This window comes from Hemiscyllium ocellatum, chromosome 6 (genome assembly GCF_020745735.1).
Source record: "Hemiscyllium ocellatum isolate sHemOce1 chromosome 6, sHemOce1.pat.X.cur, whole genome shotgun sequence".
NCBI classification, from domain to species: domain Eukaryota; kingdom Metazoa; phylum Chordata; class Chondrichthyes; order Orectolobiformes; family Hemiscylliidae; genus Hemiscyllium; species Hemiscyllium ocellatum.
In genome coordinates, this window is record NC_083406.1 from 71589985 (window position 1) to 71615074 (window position 25090).

Here is a 25090-nt window from a genome sequence, read left to right on the forward strand (position 1 = left end):
GTAAATGTTGGGAAATGGGTCAGGGTGGGTTACTCTTCAGAGGGTCAATGTGGACTTGTTGGACCAAATGGCCTGTTTCCACACTGTAAGGAATCTATTCAAATCTCCTACAGACAAGCACTCAGAAAAGAAAGCACAGGAGCGGTGATAGGTAACAAATGTACAAGTTTTGTAAAACCAGAAGTATTAAAAAGTAGTTACAACTTTAAGGAGGTCAATGTGCAAGAATAGTTTCATTGGTGAGTTGGGTCCAGTAGCTTTCCTCCTCGCAGGAAAATGTAGTTTTCTTTCCAGTCAACAATTTGGAGTTTGAAGGGTCCAAAGCAGGATACCAATTTAGCCTGGAATCCTGCTTTCTCGCTCGAGGTTAAACAGCAATTGATATTGAATCCCAGAATTGTATACATTAGCAATTCAGCCAAGCTCTAATTTCAATCTTATGACAAAGACAGGTACTTCAGGTGCTGATGATCCATCTCCAAAGGCAAATTGAAAGGTGTGCAGGCCAACAATGTAGCTTTCCCTCAGAGTTTCCATTGCAAGGTGATGAAGTAATTGTGAAAGCATTTTGTCCATTTTAGCATAATGAGTTTTGGTATTTCCTCTGCGCTGAGCTGGTTGGAGACTGAATGCTCATCTCCGAGCTTTGCTGTGAGATTTGCCTGAAAAATCAGGGGCTTCTGGAAATACAAACTTGTAACCAACCTCAGACATTTTTGAGAATCCAGCAAGGTTGTTCATTTTTTAAAAGAAACAAAATTTAAACATGAAATTGGAAAAGAAGAGACAGTTTTCTTTGGGAGTTCTCCTCATGCCCTCTGGCTGACATACACATAATGTTGAACTCTCTTTTAGTAGACACGAATATGTTCTCTACCACTGTACTGTTATCCAGAATCAAAACTTTTTACATATTTGCTCCCAAGACCAATGAATTGAAGATACAACATTGACCATTATAATTCGCCATCTCCTTGTGATGCTATGTTAAATAGCTCATTTCTCTACTCCAGCATTGCCAGTTTCATCAGGGTCACCTTCTGTGAAATGTTCCTTGTTCTTGTTTTCACTGAAAGGAGTGTCATAGAGATGTGCAGCACAGACACAAACCCTTCGGTCCAACCCGTATATGCCGACCAGATATCCCAACCCAATCTAGTCCCACCTGCCAGCACCTGGCCCATGTCCCTCTTCATATTAATATACCCATCCAGATGCCTTTTAAATGTTACAATTGTACTAGTCCACCACTTCCTGTGGCAACTCATTCCATATATGTACCACCCCCTGTGTGAAAAAGTTGTCCCTTAGGTCTCTTTTATATCTTTCCCCTCTAACCCTAAACCTATGCCCTCTAGTTCTGGACTTACCCACCCCAGGGAAGAGACTTTGTCTATTTATCCTATCCATGCCCTTCATGATTTTATAAACCTCTATTTGGTCACCCCTCAGCCTCTGACGGTCCAGGAAAATAGCCCTTGCCTATTCAACGTCTCCCTTTAGCTCAAATCCTCCAACCCTGGCAACATCCTTATAAATCTTTTCTGAACCCTTTCAACTTTTATAATCTTTCCGATAGGATGGAGACCATAATTGCGTGCAATATTCCAAAAGTGGCCCAACCAATGTCCTGTACAGATGCAACATGATCTCCCAACTTCTGTACGCAATACTCTGATCAATAAAGGCAAGTATGCCAAACGCTGCCTTCACTATCCTATCCACCTGCAACTCTACTTTCATGAGCTATGAACCTGCACACCAAGGACTCTTTGTTCCGCGACATTCTCTTGGACTTTACCATTAAGTGTATAAGTCCTGCTAAGATTTTCTTTCCCAAAATGCAGCACTTCGCATTATCTAAATTAAACTCCATCTGCCACTCCTCAGCCCATTGGCCCATCTTATCAAGATCCTGTTGTAATCTGAGATAACCTTCTTCGCTGTCCACTACACCTCCAATTTTGGTGTCATCTGCAAACTTACTAGCTATACCTCAGCACTATAGCACTCTTATTTGGACATAGTCTAGGTAAGATGTTCAGCTATACCTCAGCACTGTAGTACTCTTATTTGAACATAGTCTAGGTGAGATGTTCTCTGCACCTGAGAAAATGACAGAAGGACCATGCTGAAATTTACAGGAACCACATAAGGATGTTGAAAAAAGTGAAATAATTGGAGTTGACTGGTGAATTGGCCTTATTATCTCCTATTGCATATATTCAGAATCAGAAATTGATACATCAAGCTTCTAAGCACAGTTAGATATGTAGGTAATTGCTTAATTATTTGAGGGTTCTTACCACGTACTGTGGATCCAGAACTTTTTTTTATATGAATGTGAAAGAAGAATATGAAAACAACATATTGAAAAGACCGCCATCAAAAGGCTTGATTTGTGTTTGGTACATTTTTGGAAGGCAGCTGAAGTAGGATATCACACTGCTTCTTCAGCTTCATCTACAATATGCAGGTGTTAAATTCTCATTTTAAATAAAAAGTAACTTTGCAAATATATCTGACAAACCTGTTGTGTTGAAAAAAATCTACTATTGTGAATATTAGCATGGTCTATTAGTGATCACCAAGTAGGCCTTCAGTCAGGCATTCAGTAGCTTGGACCAAAAGCAGGAATTGTTGGAATCACTCAGGTCTGGCAGCATCTGTGGAGAGAGAAACCGAGTTAACGTGTGGACCCTTCTTCAGAATTGATTGAAGCTGGGAAAAGGTTGGTATATATGTCGAAGATGAGATGGGGTAAGGCATAAACAATAGATGGAGATGAAGCCCAGAGGGGAAGAAAAACAGTTGACAGTCAAAGGAGTGGGTAAAGGTCAGCCTGGAGAATGAATAGCAATGAATGGGGACAATTAGTGGCTGACAATGGGTTGTTTGTGGTAGCAGCCCATGTAATGACAAGGCCTGGTGTGTGGGGGTCAGGTAAGGACATGGGAGAAGGTACTCAGGCTCTAAAATTATTAAACTCGATATTGAGTCCTGAAATCTGCAGGGTCCTTAAGTGGAAAAAGAGATGGTGTTCTTCCAGCTTCCCCTGAGCTTCTCTGGGGTAATGCAGCAAACCCAAGACAGATGTTGCCCAGGGAACATGGTTGTGTGTTGAAGTGGCAGGGTCAGGGTCATTTTTGCAGACAGAATGTAGGTGTTCTGCAAATCAATCATCCATTCTCCACTTTGTGTCTCCAATGCAGAGGAGACCATACTATGAGCAGCGAATACAGTAGATTAGAGTGAAGTGCCGGTAAGTCACTGCTTCACATGGACGGTGTGTCTGGGGCCTTGGACAGTGAGGAGGGTGGAAGTAAACGGGTAGGTATTACACCATCTAGGGTCACAGGGGAAGCTATCATGATTGGGGGGATATTAAAAGTGGAGGATGAGTGAACCAAGGTGTGAACCGGAGGGAATGGAACCTGCAGTAACTTAGAACTAACTACAAGCCATTAATTCTGAACTAAAATTGAACCATTCAAATAACTTGCCAATGCAGATATTAATGGAAAAATATGATGCTTGATAAATGATTTAGTTGAACAGATTTTTTAAAAATATGCCACATCCTCTCATGAGAAAATGGGAAATACTTCTTTGCTGTCCTTTATCTGTTTCAAAAAGGCGTTTATACGCAGATTTCCATCCTTTCTTTCAGATTATCATATCAGTTTAGTTTCTGCCTGTCTTGATCCTTGTATTATTTGTGTGAAATATACATCAATTGCCAAGTGTGTTTAAAGAGTTAAACTGGCCTATGTGACCTGTTTTTCTGATTGCAATTATATTGAGTACCTGCAGTGATCAATAAAACTACCAGTCTTTGTTTCGAACCAGACTAATTGTCATTGACGTCATTCTAACTTTGATCCAAGGTGGCAAAATACAACACTCTGTGAAATTTCCTTAATATTTGGACCAACTATTGTGCATAACCAGAATGTAAAGCAAATAACTGGGAAATTATTGACAAAGCTAAATCATAAGCAGGAATGAAGGGCTTATGCCTAAAACATTGATTTTCCTGCTCCTTGGATGCTGCCTGACCTGCTGTGCTTTTCCAGCAAGATGCTCTTGACTCTGATCTCCAGTGTCCTCACTTCCTCCCACTCTCATAATTGTACCTTGTTAAAATTTCCTTGACATTTTGCATCTGTATCTTAATTCCTATTCTCAGTCATGTTGAGGTTGTACAGGATATTGATGAGGCCTCTTCTGGAATACCAGATCCAGTTTTGGTGGTCCAGTTATAGGAAGGATATTATTAAGCTGGAGAGGGTTCAGAAGTGATTTACCAGGACGTTGTTGCGTACGGAAGGTTTTAGTTATAAAGAAAGGCAAGATAGACTGGGACCTTTCTCATTGGAGGTTGAGAGGTGACCTGCTCAAAGTTCATAAAATAACGAGAGGTATAGACAGAGTTACTGGTAGTTGTCTTTTCCCTAGGATGAACGATTTCAAGTCTAGGGGGCACATTTTTAAGGTGAGAGGAGAAAGATTTAAAAAAGACATGTGAAGCAAAATTTTTTATGCAGAAGGTGATCCGTTTTGGACTGAACTTCCTGAGGAAGTGATTGATGTGGGTACAATTACAAAGTTTAAAAGATATTTGGATAGGTACATGAATACGAAAAGTTTGGAGAGATATGGGCAGAAGTAGGCAGGTGGATCTAGTTTAGTTTAATTTGGGATTATGTTTAGCTTGGACTGGTTGGACCAAAGGGTCTGTTTCCGTGCGGTATGATTCTATGTCTTGGTTAATTGTAATGGCTCCTTTTTTTTGTAAATATATTTTGTAACTTTACAAACATATAAAATTATTTAAAAATACTATCAATAATAAATATCAGTACAATAAAAAGAAAAAAAACACAAATTACAATACAATTACTGTCTACTAACCACTAACCTACCCTATAATACAAAACAAACCCTAACACTGTGCAAAGCAACACCAAAAAAAAGAAAAGCAAAAAAAAAACCCCACAAAATACAGAACAGCTATGCTCGGCGCAAAGCTCCCAAACAAAGGAACGGGAGCATTGTATACATACCCGCATTAACTCAGGAGACCCCCCTCCAGGGCCCAGGGCTTGACAAATCTAACCATCCTGGTTAAACAAATGCCCTAGTTAAGATAACTGACAAATCGATATCCAAATAACTCAAGTAGGGCTGCCATGTCTTATAAAAATGTTCTGTTGTGTGGTCCACCATGTTTGTAAATAAGTCTAAGGAAATGTGCTCCATAATTACTTTCTGCCATCCCAGCAAGCCCAGCGGGTTCTCAGACACCCAATTCATCAGAATATTCTTCCGTGCACAGTGTGCAAGAATATTAAATTGTTTCTTCCCATGCCCGTCTAAAGATGGTAAATTTGGTAAACCTAAGAGGAGAGATATTGGGTCTACTTTGACTTCAGTCCTCAATACCCTCCCTATCTCTCCCACCACAGCGTTCCAATAAAGCACGGAGCCTATGGCTTGTCCAGAAACAAAGGGTAAGAGTACCTACACTTATTTTACATTTGCGGCACACTGAAGATGCCCCTTTTTCAAACTTCGCCAGAGGGTCTGGTGGCAGATGAGCCCAGAACTTTTAACTGCGTAGCTCATGTCCTATTACAGATTGAGATCTTTCGAGTATTCTCCCATATGTTCTCCCATGTTTCAGAACAGATCTCCACTCCTAGCTCTTGCTCCCAGACCTCTCATAACCGGTTAATATCCCGCCAGGCCCTGCCACCCAACAGGCGATAGAGGGCACTAACCGAAAGGGTGCTTGTGGAACGTAGCAACAACCTCTCTGTATCGGGCTTATAAGGCTTAGTGAGAAGGGTAGTCTACTTCTGGATGAAATCCTAATGTTAAAAAATGGAAAGGATCTCTGCTGGGCAACCCATATTTGCGGCTCAGTTGCTCAAAAGACATCATAACCTCCCCCTCAAACAAGTCTCCCAAACTAGAGACTCATCTCGCTACCCATAGTTTGAACCCTGAGTCCACCATCTCTGGTCAGAACCAACTATGCCAACTATAGGTGTGAGTGGCAAAGTCTCGGATAAACAACCCTCACTCTGATGCATCACCCTCCATGCCTTGACTGTACTCATGACAATGGGGTTCTGGCAGTGGTCCGTAACTGTCCTCATCTTACCCATGAACAATAGGTTAATAAGAGGGCACTTTGCCTGGGAGGCCTCGATATCCAGCCATATTGAGTTTGGATCGTTACCAACCCAATTGCAGACAAACGACAGCAGGGAACTCAATTGATATTTCCTGATGTCCGGGAAATTAACTCCTCCCCCTCCTTGAGGCAACTGCAATTTAGTAAGTTTGATGAGGGGCCACCCACGATGCCAGACAAAGGAACCATGCCACCCCACAGGCTTCCGCAGTGTTTTCCTGGGAAATATTATAGGGAGCATACCCATGGGATAAAGCAAACGAGGAAGACCATTCATCTTAATGAAAGATACTCGGCCCAGCCATGAAATTGGAAGAGCCTCCCATCTCTGGAGATCTCGCCCAGTATTGTTGAGCAAGTGAGCAATGTTAGTCCGAAATAACAGATCAAACTTGGGGGTAATAAAAATGTCTAGGTATCGGAACCTTGCCCATGACCACTTAAAAGGGAACTCAGGGCCATCTTCAACTTCTGGTAAATCCTTAAGGTTCCCCAAAGGCGTAGCCTCTGATTTTGCAAAGTTAATTTATATCTTGAAATAGCCCCAAATGAATTGATGCATTGTATCAAATGGGGTAAGGAGGTCATTGGGTTCGATAAAAACAGAAGGACATCTTCCGCATACAGTGTAATCTTGTGCGCCCTCGATCCCACTTCCGGAGCGTTTATGTGGATGTTCTGACAAATGGCCTCTATCACCAATGTAAACAACAACGGTGAGAGGGGTCAGCCTTGCCCATTACCCCTACAAATCCTAAAACTCCCAGACTCAAATTCTTTCTTTGAGTTTGTGTCAGTATTGAATTCAAGGCAGCCCGGAGGGCCGTAATCCCCTGTAGCTTAGTCACCGAAAGTCGCGCAAAATGTGCTGCCACAGCGGCTTTCAACCGTGTCTCAAGTAGACGCTGCTGTTCCTCCTTCTGTTGTTTCCGGCTAGCCGAATAGGAAATAGCTAATCCCCTAGCAAAAGCTTTAGCAGTCTCCCACAGCATAAACAGACTACTAGTCGTGCCTGAGTTGATAGTCAAGAATTCATGAAACTCCTTCAAAAAATATTCCACAAATTTGGAATCCTTAAAGAGAAAAGAGTCCAAACACCAGCGCCGCAAACTTAGCCCTTCACTCTTGGCCTTAACCTCCAACTTTACCTTCACGTGATCAGAGACAGCTATATTCCCAATTTTACAACCCATAATCAAATCCAGAGGGCTGAGGGAGCCAGGAAGAGATCAATCCTCATGTGACATTTATGTGGCTTTGGAAAAAAGGTAAAGTCCCTGCCGGTAGGGTGAAGACATCTCCAAATATCCACTAGCCCCAATTCCTCGCATAAGTCTGCTTGGCCTGCGAAGAAATCGTTGGGGGCCCACAAGGCATCCTGTTCACTGTCGGATCCAAAAGGCAATTAAAATCTCCCCCCTATAATAATGTGCCATGTTCCAAAAGCACTCAACTAGAGAAAGCACTAATCAAAAATTTGAGGGGATGCACCGGAGGACAGTAGACGTTTAAAATGCCATATTCCACCCCATGTATCAGGGTTTTAAGTATCACAAACGTCCCTGCTCATTTTTCACCTGCTCTGATAATGTGAATGGAAATTTTTTTCTGGATAAGTACCGCCACTCCACTACTTTTAGTAGTAAAGGATGAAGAGAATACCCGGTCATAACCCCAATTGTTGTAATTTCAGGTACTCCCCATCATCAAGATGGGATTCCTGCAACAAAGCAATATCAATTCTTTCCCTCTTAAGGCTAGAAAACACTTTTTTTCTTTTAACAGGTGAATGACTTCCCTTACTGTTCCAAGTGCACCATTTAATAAGACACTTAGCAATATCCCCTTTCAGAGACCCTTGAACTCCTTGGAGGGAGAACCCTCCTTACAAAGCACTGAGCATAGGTAAATAAATACTCATAGAATCGAAAAACTATATATACAAAAACTACTCTATCATAACTATAAACAACTATTACTACCAAAAAACCTACAAAGAAAACCAACTATAAAATCTTGAATGGAAGACTCTTCCCCCTGCCTATAGGGGGCACGCACCCTACCCATTCCCTCCTTCACAGCTCCTTCAAACCTGAACTGTGCCCCAGCCTTGAGCCAGAACAAAAAAGGAGATGATCCTTAAATCAACAGAAAAAAGACAAAGTCAGGATGAGCACGCCATCCATCCCTGGCTTCACGTCACCCCTACTTGTGACTAAAAGAGAAACAGAACAAACAAAAAGGAGAGAGAACAAAGAACATCCACAAAATTTCCCATCAGAAAATCCAGTTGTTAAAAAGAAAGGAACAACTTATTCCAAGGTTTTTTCCCTCCCTTTCCAAAAAGGAAATTATAAGGGAGAAAGAAAGGAATTTAAAAAATGAAGAGGAAACATGGGGAAAGATAGAAAAAAGAATAAACATTAACTGTATTCTTTAATCCTTTTATTTTTAAGTGTCCACAAAGTTTTTAGCTTTATCTGCTGAGTCGAATGTATAAACTGAGCCCTCGTGGCTGAAACGAAGTACTGTGGGGTATCTGATGGAGTACTGGATGCCCAGGTTCCTCAGCTTCTTTTTAACTTCATCGAAGGACTTCCTCTTTTGAATTACAGCTGCAAAGAAATCCTGGAAAAACATGATTTTTGACCCCTTGTATAGCAATGCCTGTGGATCTTTTCCCAGGGATCTGGAAGCTTCTATGACTTTTTGCTTGTCCTTGTATGAGTGGAAGTGCACTAGGACCGAGCGGGGGCACTGCTCCGGCCCTATCCTGTGCACTGTAACCCGATAAGCCCTTTCAATCTGTAGCCTGCTGGACTCCATGTGAAGGCCCAAAAACTTTGGCAGCCAGCTTTCAAAGAAGCTGACTGGCTGCTCACCTTCCTCACCTTCAGGGAACCCGACAATTCGGAGATTTATCCTCCGACCTCGATTTTCGTGGTCATCGTTATGGTTTCGCAAGGTCTGCACCTCTTGCACCAGCACCTGGATCCAACTGGATGAGGACTCCATTGCAGCTTCCAAGGCCTTAGTTCGACCCTCCACCTCCTCCAGCCTCTCCCAGAGGCCCTGGATCTCCTGCTCATGCCTCTGCAGCATGGATGTGATAAGTTGGACCTGGGCATGAATCCCCCCACGGATCTCCTCAATCGCAGCCCCAACTTTCAAGGTAAGTTTCTACATCGTCACAGCCAATTCCTGTGAGTCTGTCAGGTCCCCGGGGGGTTCTGGAGAGGCTGCTCCTCCTGCTGCTACAGTCTTTGGTATGCCTGGTGCAGCAGGAAGTATCCTCCCTGCTGCTGTTTGCTTGCTCCTTTTCCCTTTGGCATCCTTCCCACTCCCAAATATTAACAAATATGTGTTCTGTAAGATTTTAAACTAATAATTCCACCACATAAGTTGGCCAGGGGTAGGAAAAAAATACCAGTATGCCTTGGCTCTTCGGCAGAGCTGTCCACAGCAGTTCTACAGAATCGGCGCCATCTTGCCAAGTCTGTAATGGTTCCTTGTCAAGGCTAAAGAACCATGGATACACATTTCCTACAGTGATGCCATTTCAAATGGCTACCTGACTTGACTGTTACGTTTCAATTCTTGTTTTGCTTGCAGGGACCTGCTTTGTATTAAGTTCATTAAATGAGTGTTCCTGGCATCAGTTATGAGTCAATTTTAAAAATGCACATTTCCTAAATCCTGTTTAGTCCGCAACAAACTTACTAGAATTTAAAATGTCATTAAGAATATCTGAGAGGTACTGGACTTGTATCTCTTATATTTAAAGCTTGTTGCAAGGTTTCTCAAAAAAATTTACATGATCACATCCTATTAATGCATTTTGTCTGTTTCTATATCATGTTGGCTTAATTGCTTAACTTTCATCTATTTATCTGGTGTTAGGAAATATGCCCATTTGAATTCTTTAGCTAACTAAATTAGGTCAAAGTTGGAAATGGAAAAGAATTCAACCAGCATGCTTATAAAGTCATTAAGGCATGGAAGGAGGCCACTAGCCTATTCAATCTACACCAGCTCTCTGCAGATGCAAAAACAGAAATTGCTGGATAGACTTAGCAAGTCTGGCTTTCTTTCCACAGATGCTGCCAGACTTACTGAGTCTTTTTCTCTCCACGAAGACTACCAGACTTAGAGTTTCTCCAGCAATTTCAGTTTTTGTTTATTTCTGATCTCCAACTTTCGCAGTTCTTTGTTTAATTTTATGTTGTCTTTGCATGTACAAACAGGATGCCACCAATAGTGGAATTGCTGCAACATTTTGTTTTGTGAGATGGATTTCAGTTTCTAATTGTTCATAGAGCTGTGTATTGTTTTAGCCCCAATAAAGAAAAATATGTAGCATGCTGTAAGTACTTGGTGGTATAATGGACAGTGAAGAAGATTATCTAAAATTAAAAACAAACTTGATTATTTGGATCAGTGAGCTAAGGAGTGGGCAGCTGGAGTTTAACTTGGATAAATGGGAGATACTGCATTTTGGTAAAACAAACAAGGGCAGAACTTATACAATTAAAAGTAGAGCCTTGGGTAGTGTTGTAGAACAGAAAAATCTTGAGATTCAAGTACATAATGCTTTAAAGTTTGTGTGTCACAGGTAGACGGAGTGGTTAAGAAGGTGTTGAGCACCATTGCCTTTACTGTTCAGACCTTTGAGTATTGGAGTTGGGACATTATGTTGAGGTTCTACAGGATATTGGTGAAGCTCCTTCTGGAGTATTGTGTCCAGTTCTGGTTTTCCTGTTGTAGGAAGGCTATTGTTAAAAGTTTGTGCGAAGATTTGTAGCTCGGGTGCTCGTTGTAGTGGTTCTGTTCGCCGAGCTGGAAGTTTTTGTTGCAAACGTTTCGTCCCCTGGCTAGGAGACATCATCAGTGCTGTGGAGCCTCCTGCGAAGCGCATCTTTGATGTTTCTTCCGGCATTTATAGTGGTCTGTCCTTGCCGCTTCCGGGTGTCAGTTTCAGCTGTCCGCTGTAGTGATTGGTATATTGGGTCCAGGTCGATGTGTCTGTTGATGGAATTTGTGGATGAATGCCATGCCTCTAGGAATTCCCTGGCTGTTCTCTGTCTGGCTTGCCCTATGATAGTAGTGTTTTCCCAGTCGAATTCATGTTGCTTGTTGTCTGAGTGTGTGGCTACTAGGGATAGCTGGTCGTGTCGTTTCGTGGCTAGTTGGTGTTCATGTATGCGGATTGTTAGCTGTCTTCCTGTTTGTCCTATATAGTGTTTTGTGCAGTCCTTGCACGGTATTTTATAAACTACATTAGTTTTGCTCATGTTGGGTATTGGCTCCTTTGTTCTAGTAAGTTGTTGTCTGAGCGTGGCTGTTGGTTTGTGTGCCGTTATGAGTCCTAGGGGTCGCAGTAGTCTGGCTGTCAGTTCTGAAACGCTCCTGATGTATGGTAGTGTGGCTAGTCCTTTTGGTTGTGGCATGTCCTCGTTCCGTGGTCTATCTCTTAGGCATCTGTTGATAAAGTTTCGCGGGTATCCGTTTTTGGCGAATACTTTGTATAGGTGTTCCTCTTCCTCTTTTCGCAGTTCTGGTGTACTGCAGTGTGTTGTAGCTCTTTTGAATAGTGTCCTGATGCAGCTTCGTTTGTGTGTGTTGGGGTGGTTACTTTCATAGTTTAGGACTTGGTCTGTGTGTGTTGTTTTCCTGTGTACCCTTGTGGTGAATTCTCCGTTCGGTGTTCTCTGTACTATCACGTCTAGGAATGGGAGTTGGCTATCCTTTTCTTCTTCTCTCGTGAATCGGATGCCTGTGAGTGTGGCGTTGATGATCCGGTGTGTTTTTTCTATTTCCGTGTTTTTGATGATTACGAAAGTGTCATCGACATATCTGACCCAGAGTTTGGGTTGAATTTGTGGTAGGGCTGTTTGTTCTAACCTTTGCATAACTGCCTCTGCTATGAGTCCCGAGATTGGTGATCCCATGGGTGTTCCGTTGATTTGTTCGTATATCTGATTGTTGAATATAAAGTGTGTAGTGAGGCATAAGTCCAGTAGTTTAAGTATGCCGTCTTTGTTGATACACTACTATCATAGGGCAAGCCAGACAGAGAACAGCCAGGGAATTCCTAGAGGCATGGCATTCATCCACAAATTCCATCAACAGACACACCGACCTGGACCCAATATACCAATCACTACAGCGGACAGCTGAAACTGACACCCGGAAGCGGCAAGGACAGACTACTATAAATGCCGGAAGAAACATCAAAGAAGCGCTTCGCAGGAGGCTCCACAGCACTGATGATGTCTCCTAGCCAGGGGACGAAACGTTTGCAACAAAAACTTCCAGCTCGGCGAACAGAACCACTACAAGGCTATTGTTAAGCTGGAGAGGGTTCTGAAAATATATACCAGATGTTGCCAGGAATGGAGGGTTTGAGTCATAATGAGAGGCTGGATAGGCTGGGACTTCTTTCACTGCAGCATTGGATGTTAAATGGTGAATAGAGTATATACAATAATGAGAGGCATGATTTTTAAGATGAAAGGAAAAAGATTTAAAAAGACATGAGGGGCAACTTTTTAAATACAGAGTAGTTCATGGGTGGAATGAACCTCCTGATGAAGTGGTTGGATTTGGATACAGTTACAACATTTAAAAGACATTGGATAAGTACATGAATTAGAAATATTTGCAGCCAGGTGGGATGAGTTTAATTTTGCACTATGCCTAGCATGGACTGATTGGACCAAAGGGTCTGTTTCCATGTTGTATGAACCAATGACAATGACAATATGTCTGCATTTCCAATACTTTATATAATACAATATCATATTCTCAGCACACACTTATTTTCTAACTAATTCATTCCATTCAAACCTCAGTCACTCTTCTTTCATAGATTGCACATCTGGCAATCTCACCCATGGTATACACAATGATAAATCAAATAAATCAGCTGCTTTTTGGAAGAGTATATCAACAACTTTTTCTTTGATTAATATAGCAATGTATTTTAAGCCCAAACCCGATTGTAAGTTAGTGCCTTAGTTTAATATTCTATCTGACAAGTTCCATGTCCAGCAATGCAGCACTCTCTAACCGAAATGAAGTGCTCAATGTGGGTTGGAAGACATGTGATTCCAAATTTTACTTCTTATGACTATTTATATCTTGAACTTCTAAACAGAGGACATTTCGGTCACAAAAAGGCACAGGGTGCACAGCAATAAGTTGGAATGAGTTGACATCAACCCGTAAGGAGTAGGGGAACAGATGTAGCCATATAGTTATGCAGACAGAGGTCACATGACCCCAGTTTGAGAATGGGAATACGCTGATGCATTTTTGAACTCAATGAGAGTGAATTTGAGACCACCTGAAGGGCAGCAGCCATTGCTTCCTCCCTGTTTCTTTGCAACTTCTCTTAGCAAAGCGTGAGAGCTGAAAACCCACAAGATTTTACAATTTTCTCTCATGGAGATTCCTGGAGAGGATTTGTTGCAATCTACCCTACAGTCTGGAGTGGAGGGATTTTAGCCAGCTAGTAATATCTTACATTTCTGGTGAGATACCCCAGAGATTGCAGGTTAGGTGTATGCAAATTAACTTTGGTGTCAGAAGACCATTTGGGACAATATGTCGCTAATCTCTTTTTTTACATAAATTTAACTATACCTTGGCCAAGGTATTCTAAAGGTCAGAATTTTCATCTCTTTGTTTCTTCTCAGGCATGAATCTGTGTTCATTTCTTATGAGGATAGATATGTATATGTTTATACAATCAAATTATTTGTCAATAATTTTTATAGCATTTTTGTAAATTTGCATGGTTATCAACTAATTATCAATAGTGAGGAGCTCTGGCTGACTTGTTCTTCATACTGAATATGACACCACCAGAACCTGATAATTAATCTGCTTAAGTGTATAATTTATTATGACCAGTGAAAAAAAACTGTGCAGCCCTCGAATCTTTGGTGTAACAGTGTGAATAAAAGGGAACCTGTCGATGTGCTGTACCTAGATTTCCAGAAGTCATTTGACAAGGTGCCACACCACATTAAAAGTTACTATTCAAAATAAGGGTTCATGGAGTCATAGAGATGTAGAGCACAGAAACAAACCCTTTGATCCAACTCATCCATGCTGACTAGATAGCCCAAATTATGCAATAACATTGGTAGTAGATTGGTTAGATAACAAGACAGAGACTAAGCAAAGATAGATCATTCTGGGGTTGAACAGATGACTCTGGAGCACTACAGCAATCAATGCTAAGGATTCAACTATTTAAAATTTATCTTAATGAATAATATGTTGGATGAAAGCTCTCATCATATTGTTGCTAAATTTGCTGATGACACAAACGATAGATAAGCAAGTTGATTGTGCAGTGTAGATAAGGAGTCTGCAAATGGAGGATATGTATAGGGGCAGAGAAAGCCTCGTAATATTATCACTGGACTGTTAATTCAGAAACCTGGGAAATGTTCTGGAGATCCAGGCAGATGATAGAATTTGAACTTTATAAAATCTGGAATTCAGAGTCTCATGATGACCGTAAGGTCAATTGGTACAAAATGACATCTGGTTCATTAATGTCCTTAAGAGAAGAAAACTACCATCCTTATCTGGTCTAGCCATGGTGACTCCAGACCCACAACAATGTGGCTGACTCTTAACTGCCCTCTGGAATGGGCAATCAATGTTTGGCTAGTGACATGTCATCCTGTGAATAAGTATAAAAAGAAAATGAGTATTCAAAAATTTGGGAGATGGAATATTATGGAGGAAAATGTCTCTTTGCCAAAAAGAGTAGAAAAGTACTGAAGTTGCAGAACTTTGAGGTATTGTGAGACCTGGGTGCACCTCGTATATGAATCACAAGAAATAAGTATATAGGTAGCTACATCATACTCTCAGAAGGATGTGATAAGAGGGGTGCAAAGGAGATTCAGCAGGAGGCTGTCTAGGATGGAGTAGTTAAGCTATGAAGAGAGGCTGATAAGTTTGGTTTGTTTTCTTTGGAACAGTGAAGTTTGCAAGACGGCCTGATAAAGCTGTGCATGATTAAGGGGAAATGGATCAGGTAGATAGAAAGCAGCTCTGCACCATAGTTGAAAGGTTTATTATAAGGGACACAGGCGAAAGGCAGGAGGTTGAGAGGGGATTTGAGAAAAACACCTTCACCCAGAAGGTGGTACAAATCTGGAAGGGTCACCTGAGAGGGTAGTTGAAGCATGCCATCTCACAACTTGTAAAAAGCACTTGAAGCATCCTAACATTCAAAACCGTGGTGCTATTGCTGGAAAGTGAGACGAGTCTAGGTATAATGTGGCTTTGTTGGTGCAGACTCAATGTGCTGAAGAGTGTCTTATTTATTATATGATTCTATGTAGCAAGTGTTCAGGAAGGTAAATAGATACTTATTGTTTATTAAAAGGAGAATGCAATGTGGAAATAAATAAACCTTGCTATAATTGTGTAGGACAGTGATGAGCACACAACTAGACTATTGTGTACAGTATGATCTCCTTGTTTAGTCATAGAGATATACAGCACGGAAACAAACCCTTCGGTCCAACCCGTCCATGCCAACCAGATATCCCAACACAATCTAGTCCCACCTGCCAGCATCCGGCCCATATCCCTCCAAACCCTTCCTATTCATATACCCATCCAAATGCCTCTTAAATGTTGCAATTGCACCAGCCTTCACCATATCCTCTGGCAGCTCATTCCATACACCTACCACCCTCTGCGTGAAAAAGTTGCCCTTAGGTCTCTTTTATATCTTTCCCCTCTCACCCTAAACCTATGCCTTCTCGTTCTGGACTCCCCAACCCCAGGGAAAAGACTTTGCCTATTTACCCTATACATGCCCCTCATAATTTTGTAAACCTCTGTAAGTTCACCCCTCAGCCTCCGACACTCCAGGGAAAACAGCCCCAGCCTGTTCAACCTTTCCCTGTAGCTCAGGTCCTCCAACCCTGGCAACATCCTTGTAAATCTTTTCTGAACCTTTTCAAGTTTCACATCTTTCTGATAGGAAGGAGACCAGAATTGAACGCAATATTCCAATAGTGGCCTAAGCAATGCCCTGTACAGCCGCAACATGACCTCCCAACTCCTGTACTCAATACTCTGACCAATAAAGGAAAGCATACCAAATGCCTTCTTCACTATCCTATCTAGCTGCGACTCCACTTTCAAGGAGCTATGAACCTGCACCCCAAGGTCTCTTTGTTCAGCAACATTCTCTTGGACCTTACCATTAAGTGTATAAGTCCTGCTATGATTTGCTTTCCCAAAATGCAGCACCTCGCATTTATCTGAATTAAACTCCATCTGCCACTCCTCAGCCCATTGGCCCATCTGGTCAAGATCCTGTTGTAATCTAAGGTAACCCTCTTCACTGTCCACTACACCTCCAATTTTGGTGTCATCTGCAAACTTACTAACTGTACCTCTTATGCTTGCATCCAAATCATTTATGTAAATGACAAAAGTAGAGGACCCAGCACTGATCCTTGTGGCACTCCACTGGTCACAGGCCTCCAGTCTGAAAAACAACCCTCCAACACCACCCTCTGTCTTCTACCTTTGAGCCAGTTCTGTATCCAAATGGCTAGTTCTCTCTGTATTCCATGAGATCTAACCTTGCTAATCAGTCTCTCATGGGGAACCTTGTTGAACGCCTTACTGAAGTCCATATAGGTCACATCTACTACTCTGCCCTCATCAATCTTCTTTGTTACTTCATCAAAAAACTCAATCAAGTTTGTGAGACATGATTTCCCATGCACAAAGCCATGTTGACCATCCCTAATCAGTCCTTGTCTTTCCAAATACATGTAGATCCTGTCCCTCAGGATTCCCTCCAACAACATGCCCATCACCCAGGTCAGGCTCACTGGTCTATAGTTCCCTGGCTTGTACTTACCACCCTTCTTAAACAGTGGCACCACGTTTGCCAACCTCCAGTCTTCCGGCACTTCACCTGTGACTATCGATGATACAAATTTCTCAGCTAGAGGCCCAGCAATCACTTCTCTAGCTTCCCACAGAGTTTTTGGGCACACCTGAGAATGCAGTAGAAGCTGTTCAAATGAGGCTCACTGGACTGATGCCAGAAGATTATGGAAATAGGAATAGGCCATTCAGCCCCACAAGCCTGCTATCCTATTCAATAGAATCACAGTTGAACTGACACATTTAATGTCCATTTATTTCATCCTTCCTCCATCATCTTTGATTTACAAGAATCTAACTGTCTCAACCTTAAATATACACAAGGACTCTGCCTCCACAGCTCTCTGAGGCAAGGATTTCCAAAGGCTGTCATCCTCTGAGAGAAGAAATTCCTCCTCATCTCACTCTTGAATTGATGCCCCTTAATTGTGACGCAATGCCTTCTGGTCCTCAACTTTCCCATAAGGGGAGTCAGCTTTTTGATATTTACCCTGTCAAGCCCCTTAAGAATCCTGTATGTTGCAACGAGATTCCCTCTCATTCTTCTAAATTCCAATGAGTCCCCACCTGTTTTAACCTTTACTAATAAGACAGTCCCTCTGTACTGGGGATCATCCTCGTGAACTTTCTGTGATCTGCCTCCAATCAAATACTCATTTCTTTCAATAAGGAGATAACAACTCCAGGTGTACTCCAGGTGTGCTCCCCAGCATCTTGTAAGACTTCCCTGCGCTTATTCTTTAACACCATTGAAATAAGGACCAACATTCCATTAGTCTTCCTGATTATCTGCTGTACATGTGTGCTTCCTTTCTGTGATTCATGCACAAGTAACCCCCAAGTCTTTCTGTGTTGGAGCCTTCTGCAGCTTTTCTCCATTTAAATAATATTCTTCTTTTGTTCTCTCTTCCAAAACGAACAACTTCACATTTTCCTACATTACACTCTATTAATTCCACAGAGGCCAATATCTTGTCACCAAGTTACCCCTATTTTTTTAAAACACGGGGATAGTCCTTGACACTGACCCAGCTCTCTCAATGGGAGCAGAACATGTGATGCTCCCTTCTTTTTTATTTTACTAATCAATACAATTCACAAAACAATTAACATTAACAGCTGTATACAGAGAAACAGCAATTTACAAGGGACAGGAGCGGCAAAGCCAGGCTCCAAACCCTACTGTTCAACCAGTCTTCAGGGATTAGATTACTTACAGTGTGGAAACAGGCCCTTCGGCCCAACAAGTTCACACCGACCTGCCGAAGCGCAACCCACCCATACCCCTACATTTACCGCTTACCTAACACTACGGGCAATTTAGTATGGCCAATTCACCTGACCCGCACATCTTTGGAATGTGGGAGGAAACCGGAGCACCCGGAGGAAACCCACGCAGACACGGGGAGAACGTGCAAACTCCACACAGTCAGTCGCCTGAGTCGGGAATTGAACCCGGGTCTCAGGCGCTGTGAGGCAGCAGTGCTAACCACTGTGCCACCGTGCCGCCCACTTATGAGGACTAACCTCAAATCCCTGGGAGTTAAACTGATGGTGTCCTGATCCGCAGTCAGGCGCATTACCCACCACGCTACTGGGCCCATATGTCACTCCTGTTCGTTATTTTTTCTTCTTTTTCTTTACAAGTGTGTAAATCTTTATTTATATAATGGCTCCAGGAAGAAAGGAAGTGACACCTGAGTGGCCAGTGACAAGCAGTGCCCTTCTCAAAGGGCAATACTGCAAGATCAAACAGCGAAGGGAGGGCAGGAATTAAATCAAAATAGAGTTGGGGGGGGAAATAATACACTATACTCTCTGCAGTGTCCACCTTTCCTTGAAGATCTCGAGGGTGTTGGTGGACGCCGCATGCTCCTTCTCCAGGGACACCCAGGCTCTGACAGAACCGCGGAAGAGGAGCAGGTAATTGACTCTAATGGCTCCCTCCATGGCCCGCTGCCTGGACTTGTTTATGGCCAGTTTGGCCAGGTCCAAGAGCAGACCTTCCCGGATCTGCCCTCCCCCCTCCGTACCAGGGGCCCAAACATCAGGAGCATGGGACTGAATGCAACCAAAAACAGAGGAGAAGGTTTTTAAGAAAATCAAAAAGGGAGTGCAAGCACCTACACCTAATATATACATGGTCCACGGACTCCACAGCACCACAGAACAAGTAGTTGGGCTGGGAGTCTGTGAACCTCCACAACCTGCGGTTGCAGGGGACTGCACAACCTCCAACTCAAACAGTGAAGGGGAGGGCAGGGATTAAATCTAAATAGAGTTGGAGGGGGAAAAGATGCACTCCACTCCCTGTGGCGCCCACCTCTCCCTGAACAACTCCAGGGTGTTGGTGGACACCGCATGCTCCTTCTCCAAGGACACCAGGGCTCCAACGTAACCGCAAAGAGGGGCAGGCAGTCCGCCCTAACGACCCCGTCCATGGCCCGCTGACTGGACCTGTTCATGGCCAGTTTGGCCAGGCCCAGGAGTAGACCCACGAGGAGGTCTTCAGACCTACCCTCCCTCCTCCGTACCGGGTGCCCGAAGATCAGGTGAGTGGGACTGAAGTGCAACCAAAAGCAGAGGAGAAAGTTTTTGAGAAAATCAAAGAGGGAGTGGAAACGCCCACACCCAATATACACATGGTCCACGGACTCCACAGCGCCACAGGACAAGCAGTTGGGCTGGGAGTCCATGAACCACCGCAATCTGCGGTTGCAGCACCCTCCACCCCAGATCCCTGAGAGAAAGGGGAGGACTCCCGCGTAGAGGGCCTTCCACTGGGGATCCCACTGCCCAGTGGGTCACTCCTGTTTATTTATTTTTTTAATTTTATTAAACAAATTACAAAAACAGTTTCCAACAAACAGTTACATTTACAGCTGTACACAAGAGACAGCAATTTTACAAGGGAGAGGAGCAGCAAAGCCAGGCCCCAAACCCTACCGTTCAAACAGTTTATAGGGACATGAGGACAAACCTCAAATCCCAGTTTCACATATAAAAATATAAAGAGACATCAACAATGACATTGATACATTAGACAATACTGTTACATACAAAAGTGCAGACAATACAGATCCAGCAAGGCCCCACCCCACCCACCTTCCGACCACTTTAAGGCAGCCCGCCCCTACCCACACCTGTTTATTTATTTTTTTTCTCTCTTTTTTTTCTTTTTCTTTTTTTTTCTTTCTTTTTTTATTAACCCCCGCACTACCACCTAACTGCGGTAGTGCTTATTATTTTTAACCCCAGCACCCATGGTGTGTGAGACACAGTGAGAGACAAGGTGTACAAATCTTTATTCAATTTCCACCACCAGGAAAAGTAGGAAAACACCCGAGTGGCCTTTGACAAGCAGTGCCCTTCACATCAAAGGGCAATGCTGTGTGAACAAACAGTGAAGGGGAGGGCAGGGATTAAATCAAAATAGAGTTGGAGGGGGAAATGATGCACTCCACTCCTTGCGGCGCCCACCTCTCCCTGAACAACTCCAGGGTGTTGGTGGACACCGCGTGCTCCTTCTCCAAGGACACCCGGGCCCTAACGTAACCGCGGAAGAGGGGCAGGCAGTCGGCCCTAACGACCCCCTCCACGGCCCGCTGCCTGGACCTGTTTATGGCCAGTTTGGCCAGGCCCAGGAGCAGACCCACGAGGAGGTCTTCAGACCTGCCCTCCCTCCTCCGCACCGGTGCCCGAAGATCAGGAGCGTGGGACTAAAGTGCAACCAAAAACAGAGGAGGAGGTTTTTCAGAAAATCAAAAAGGGAGTGCAAACGCCCACACCCAATATACACATGGTCCACGGACTCCACAGCGCCACAGGACAAGCAGTTGGGCTGGGAGTCCGTGAACCACCGCAATCTGCGGTTGCAGCACCCTCCACCCCAGATCCCTGAGAGAAAGGGGAGGACTCCCGCGTAGAGGGCCCTCCACTGGGGATCCCACTGCCCAGTGGGTCACTCCTGTTTATTTATTTTTTTAATTTTATTAAACAAATTACAAAAACAGTTTCCAACAAACAGTTACATTTACAGCTGTACACAAGAGACAGCAATTTTACAAGGGAGAGGAGCAGCAAAGCCAGGCCCCAAACCCTACCGTTCAAACAGTTTATAGGGACATGAGGACAAACCTCAAATCCCAGTTTCACATATAAAAATATAAAGAGACATCAACAATGACATTGATACATTAGACAATACTGTTACATACAAAAGTGCAGACAATACAGACCCAGCAAGGCCCCACCCCACCCACCTTCCGACCACTCTAAGGCAGCCCGCCCCTACCCACACCTGTTTATATGTGTCAGGCAGGGCTTCCTGATTGGACCAGCTTAATAGTCCAATCAGAGAACTCATATTCTATGATGTCACCTAGCTGACCTTATTACATTCATTGAGTACTCCATTTGCCAACGTTTTGCCCACTTCCATAACCAGCCAAAATCTCTTTGTAAACTGTTTCTTTCTGTCACATAACTTGCCTTTTCACCTATTTTTGTATGGTCTGCAATTGTGGCTACAGTACATTTGCTTCCTTTCTCCAGATCATGAACATATATCATAAATAGTTACAACTCCAACACTGATCCTGTAGAACTCAACTGGTCACAAGTTATCCACCTGAAAAAAAACCCTTATCTTGAATTACCGTGGCCTGCAATCAGCCAATTTCCTATCCATCTGCATCAGGCAGGCAGCATCAAAGGAACAGGAGAATCGACATTTCGGGCATAAGCCCTTCTTCAGGCTTATGCCCGAAACGTTGATTCTCCTGGTCCTTTGATGCTGCCTGACCTGCTGCGCTTTTCCAGCAACACATTTTTAAGCTCTGATCTCTAGCATCTGCAGACCTCACTTTCTCCAACTTTCTATCCATGTCAATGTACCACCTCCAGTACTACCTACTGTGGGCTCTTATCTTATAACTTAACCTTTTGTGAAGTACCTTACTGAACACTTTCTGGAAGTTCAAATGCAACACATCTGCTGGTTCTCTACTTTAGTTCAGCCTCAAAAAAGTTTAATAAATTAGTCAGACCTATTTCCCTGGCACAAAGCCATGCTGAGTTTGCTTGTTTAGATCATGACTTTCCAAATATTCTGCCATTATTTCCTGAGTCATTGATTCCAATAGTTTTCCAACAATGGAGTTAGTCTAATCAGTCTATAGTTAGCTGTGTTTTGCCTCCCTCCCTTTCTAAACAGGAGTGTCACATTGGCATCTTTTCCAATCTTCTGATACTTCTCCAAAATCCAAAGATTTTTGGAAAATTACAACCAATTCATCCACTATCCCTGTAGCTCTTTCTCAGGACCTTAAGTTGCAAACCATCACGGTCATGGGACTTATCTGCCATTACCTGGGTACCTGGGATGGGGGAATTATTTCATGAGGAAAGGTTGAACAGGCTGAGCTTGTATCTATTGGAGTTTAGGAAAATGAAAGCTGACCTTATTGAGACGTATTAGTTCCTGAGAGGATTTGACAGTATGAATGCTGAAAACATGATTCCTCTCATGGGACAGTTGAGCACAATGGGACAGAGTTTAAAAATAAGGGATTTTCTACATGGAAAAATTTTTCTATTGGAGGAGTGAGTGTCTTTGGAACTCCCTCAAAGAGTAGTGAAGGTAGGCTCTTTGAATATTTTTAGATAAGCGGTACACTGATTTTTGAACAAACAAAGGAGTTAAAAGTTAGATGTGAGGAGTTGAGGTCACAATCAGATCAGCCATTAATGGTATTGAATGGCAAAGAATGCCCAAAGGGCTCACTCCCACTCCTCATTCAAATGTTCAAGTCATGAAAAGAGACTGCAATTTACAAGCTCACTCAGATGACAAGAGTAGGTTTGATTGAGTCGAGCTGAGACTTACACATGCTCCTTTTGAAGAGATACTATTGATCAAGTTATTGGAGTTTAATAAAAGCAAAACACTGCGGATAGTGGAAACATGTTTTTAAAATCAGAATGGAGAAAGAAAAATTGATAATGGGGGCCATAAATAGATAAAAATGGGCTGGCTGTGCTTAAAACAGCCTGTGTCATGATGGGTCCTACAGTGTTGGGGTAGCTAAAGGACAAAAAAGAGGTGTTCAGGTTCTAAAATTACTGAAGTCAGTATTGAGTCCTGAGACTGCAGGGTACATAAGCAAGAAATGAGTTGGTGAAATGTTTCCTTAACTATCGTTCTATCTGGGTGTCATCTCTTCCCAGCAGATCACTCCTTCCCACTTGCCCAGCACTGGTTTTCAGCATATATACCACCTTTTCCTAGCCACTATCAGTTCTGAAGAAGGGTCACTGGACTCGGAACGTTGACTCTGCTTTCTCTCCACAGATGCTGCCAGAACTGCTGAGTTTCTGCATTAATTGCTTTATTATTATGTAGCATCTGTCCATAATCTCCAAATCAAAACATAAGCTGAAATGCTGGCACAGCCAACAAAGAGTTAAGCTTTGTTTTTACTTTACATCAGGGTCAGAATAAAGGTTATGCTTCACACATAATAACCAGCTTGCATCAATTCCTATTTTGAACCGTTGAATTTAATATTTCATACTTTGTTTCATGAATACCTCTTATGATTTTTTTATAGTTTCTTTTTACTCAATATTGATGCAATATGTGGGTGGGAACTAATTGGAGCTCCAACAATATATGCAATTACTTTGTTTTCAACAGGTAACAACTGAACTTGACAATGAATGTACCAAAACCTTCAAAGGCACTTCAAGCGCAGCTCCAATGGCAGCTGGTATAATTGCATTGGTCCTTCAGGCTCAGTAAGTATTGTCACATGTAAACAGTTTGCAATTTAAAAATACCATGTACATTACTAGTATATTCAGGAACATTCAAAAAAATTCTGATGTTGGCACAGGGGCGACACAGTGGTTCATTGGTTAGCACTGCTGCCTCACTGCGCCAGGAATCTGGTTCAATTCCACCCTCGGGCAACTGTCTGTGTGGAGTTTGCAAATTCTCTCTGTGTTTGCTTGAGTTTCCTCCCACAGATGTGCAGTTAGGTGGGTTGATCATGCTAAATTGCCCATAGTGTCTGGATATGTGCAGGCTAGGTGGATTAGCCGTGGGAAATGTAGGGTTATAAATTTAGGGTAGGGGTCTGAGTGGAATGCTGTTTGGAGGCTCGGCGTGGACTTGATGGGCCAAATGGTGTAGGGATTCTATGATTCTCTGAGTATACTGAGATTTTCTGTGGGATGTTCTTGATAAGAGCAGAATAATTTTTTTTATTTAACAGGATGAAACGACGTACAAGATTTCCTAGTTGAACATCTACAACATTCTTATTTATGTTTTTCAAAGAAGCAAAATTCTTCTTGTAATGTATAACTATCAAAAACTTGCAAATATATTGGCTGCAGGAGTAGACCAGTGGTTAGAAATTCTGTAGCAAGTAGCTCACCTTATGAAACAGCAATGCCTGTCCACCTCTTACCAAGCAGAAATCAGAAGCATGATTTGTTCCTCTATACAGTCGCTTCTGTTATAATGATATAATGCAATAATTCCATTCTCACATTATAAGAAAATCACACAGTAGCCGCACCATTTAAATTAATGGGGCTAGAATTGCATTATAGCCAATACAGGTAAGGGAAGCTCTACAAATAACAGTATAAATTCGTTAATTGTGTTAAAGTCAATTCGCATTGAAGAAACATAGGCGGCACAGTGACACAGTGGTTAGCACTGCTGCCTCACAGCGCCAGAGACCCGGTTTCCATTCCCGCCTCAGGCAACTGACTGTGTGGAGTTTGCACATTCTCCCCGTGTCTGCGTGCGTTTCCTCCGGGTGCTCCGGTTTCCTCCCACAGTCCGAAAATGTGCAGGTTAGGTGAATTGGCCATGTTAAATTGCCCGTAGTGTTAGGCAAAAGGGTAAATGTAGGGGAATGGGTCTGGGTGGGC

General features: G+C 42.8%; 1 protein-coding gene across 1 annotated transcript in view; it reads left to right on the forward strand.

Annotated features, from left to right (window-relative positions):
* The window catches only part of LOC132816742 (PC3-like endoprotease variant B), an 876366-nt gene that overhangs the window by 564562 nt on the left and 286714 nt on the right, over positions 1–25090 (forward strand). The window contains exon 12 of the mRNA XM_060826651.1: positions 23841–23941. Coding sequence (XP_060682634.1) covers positions 23841–23941 — 101 coding nt within the window. The remainder of the gene's footprint in view (positions 1–23840; positions 23942–25090) is intronic.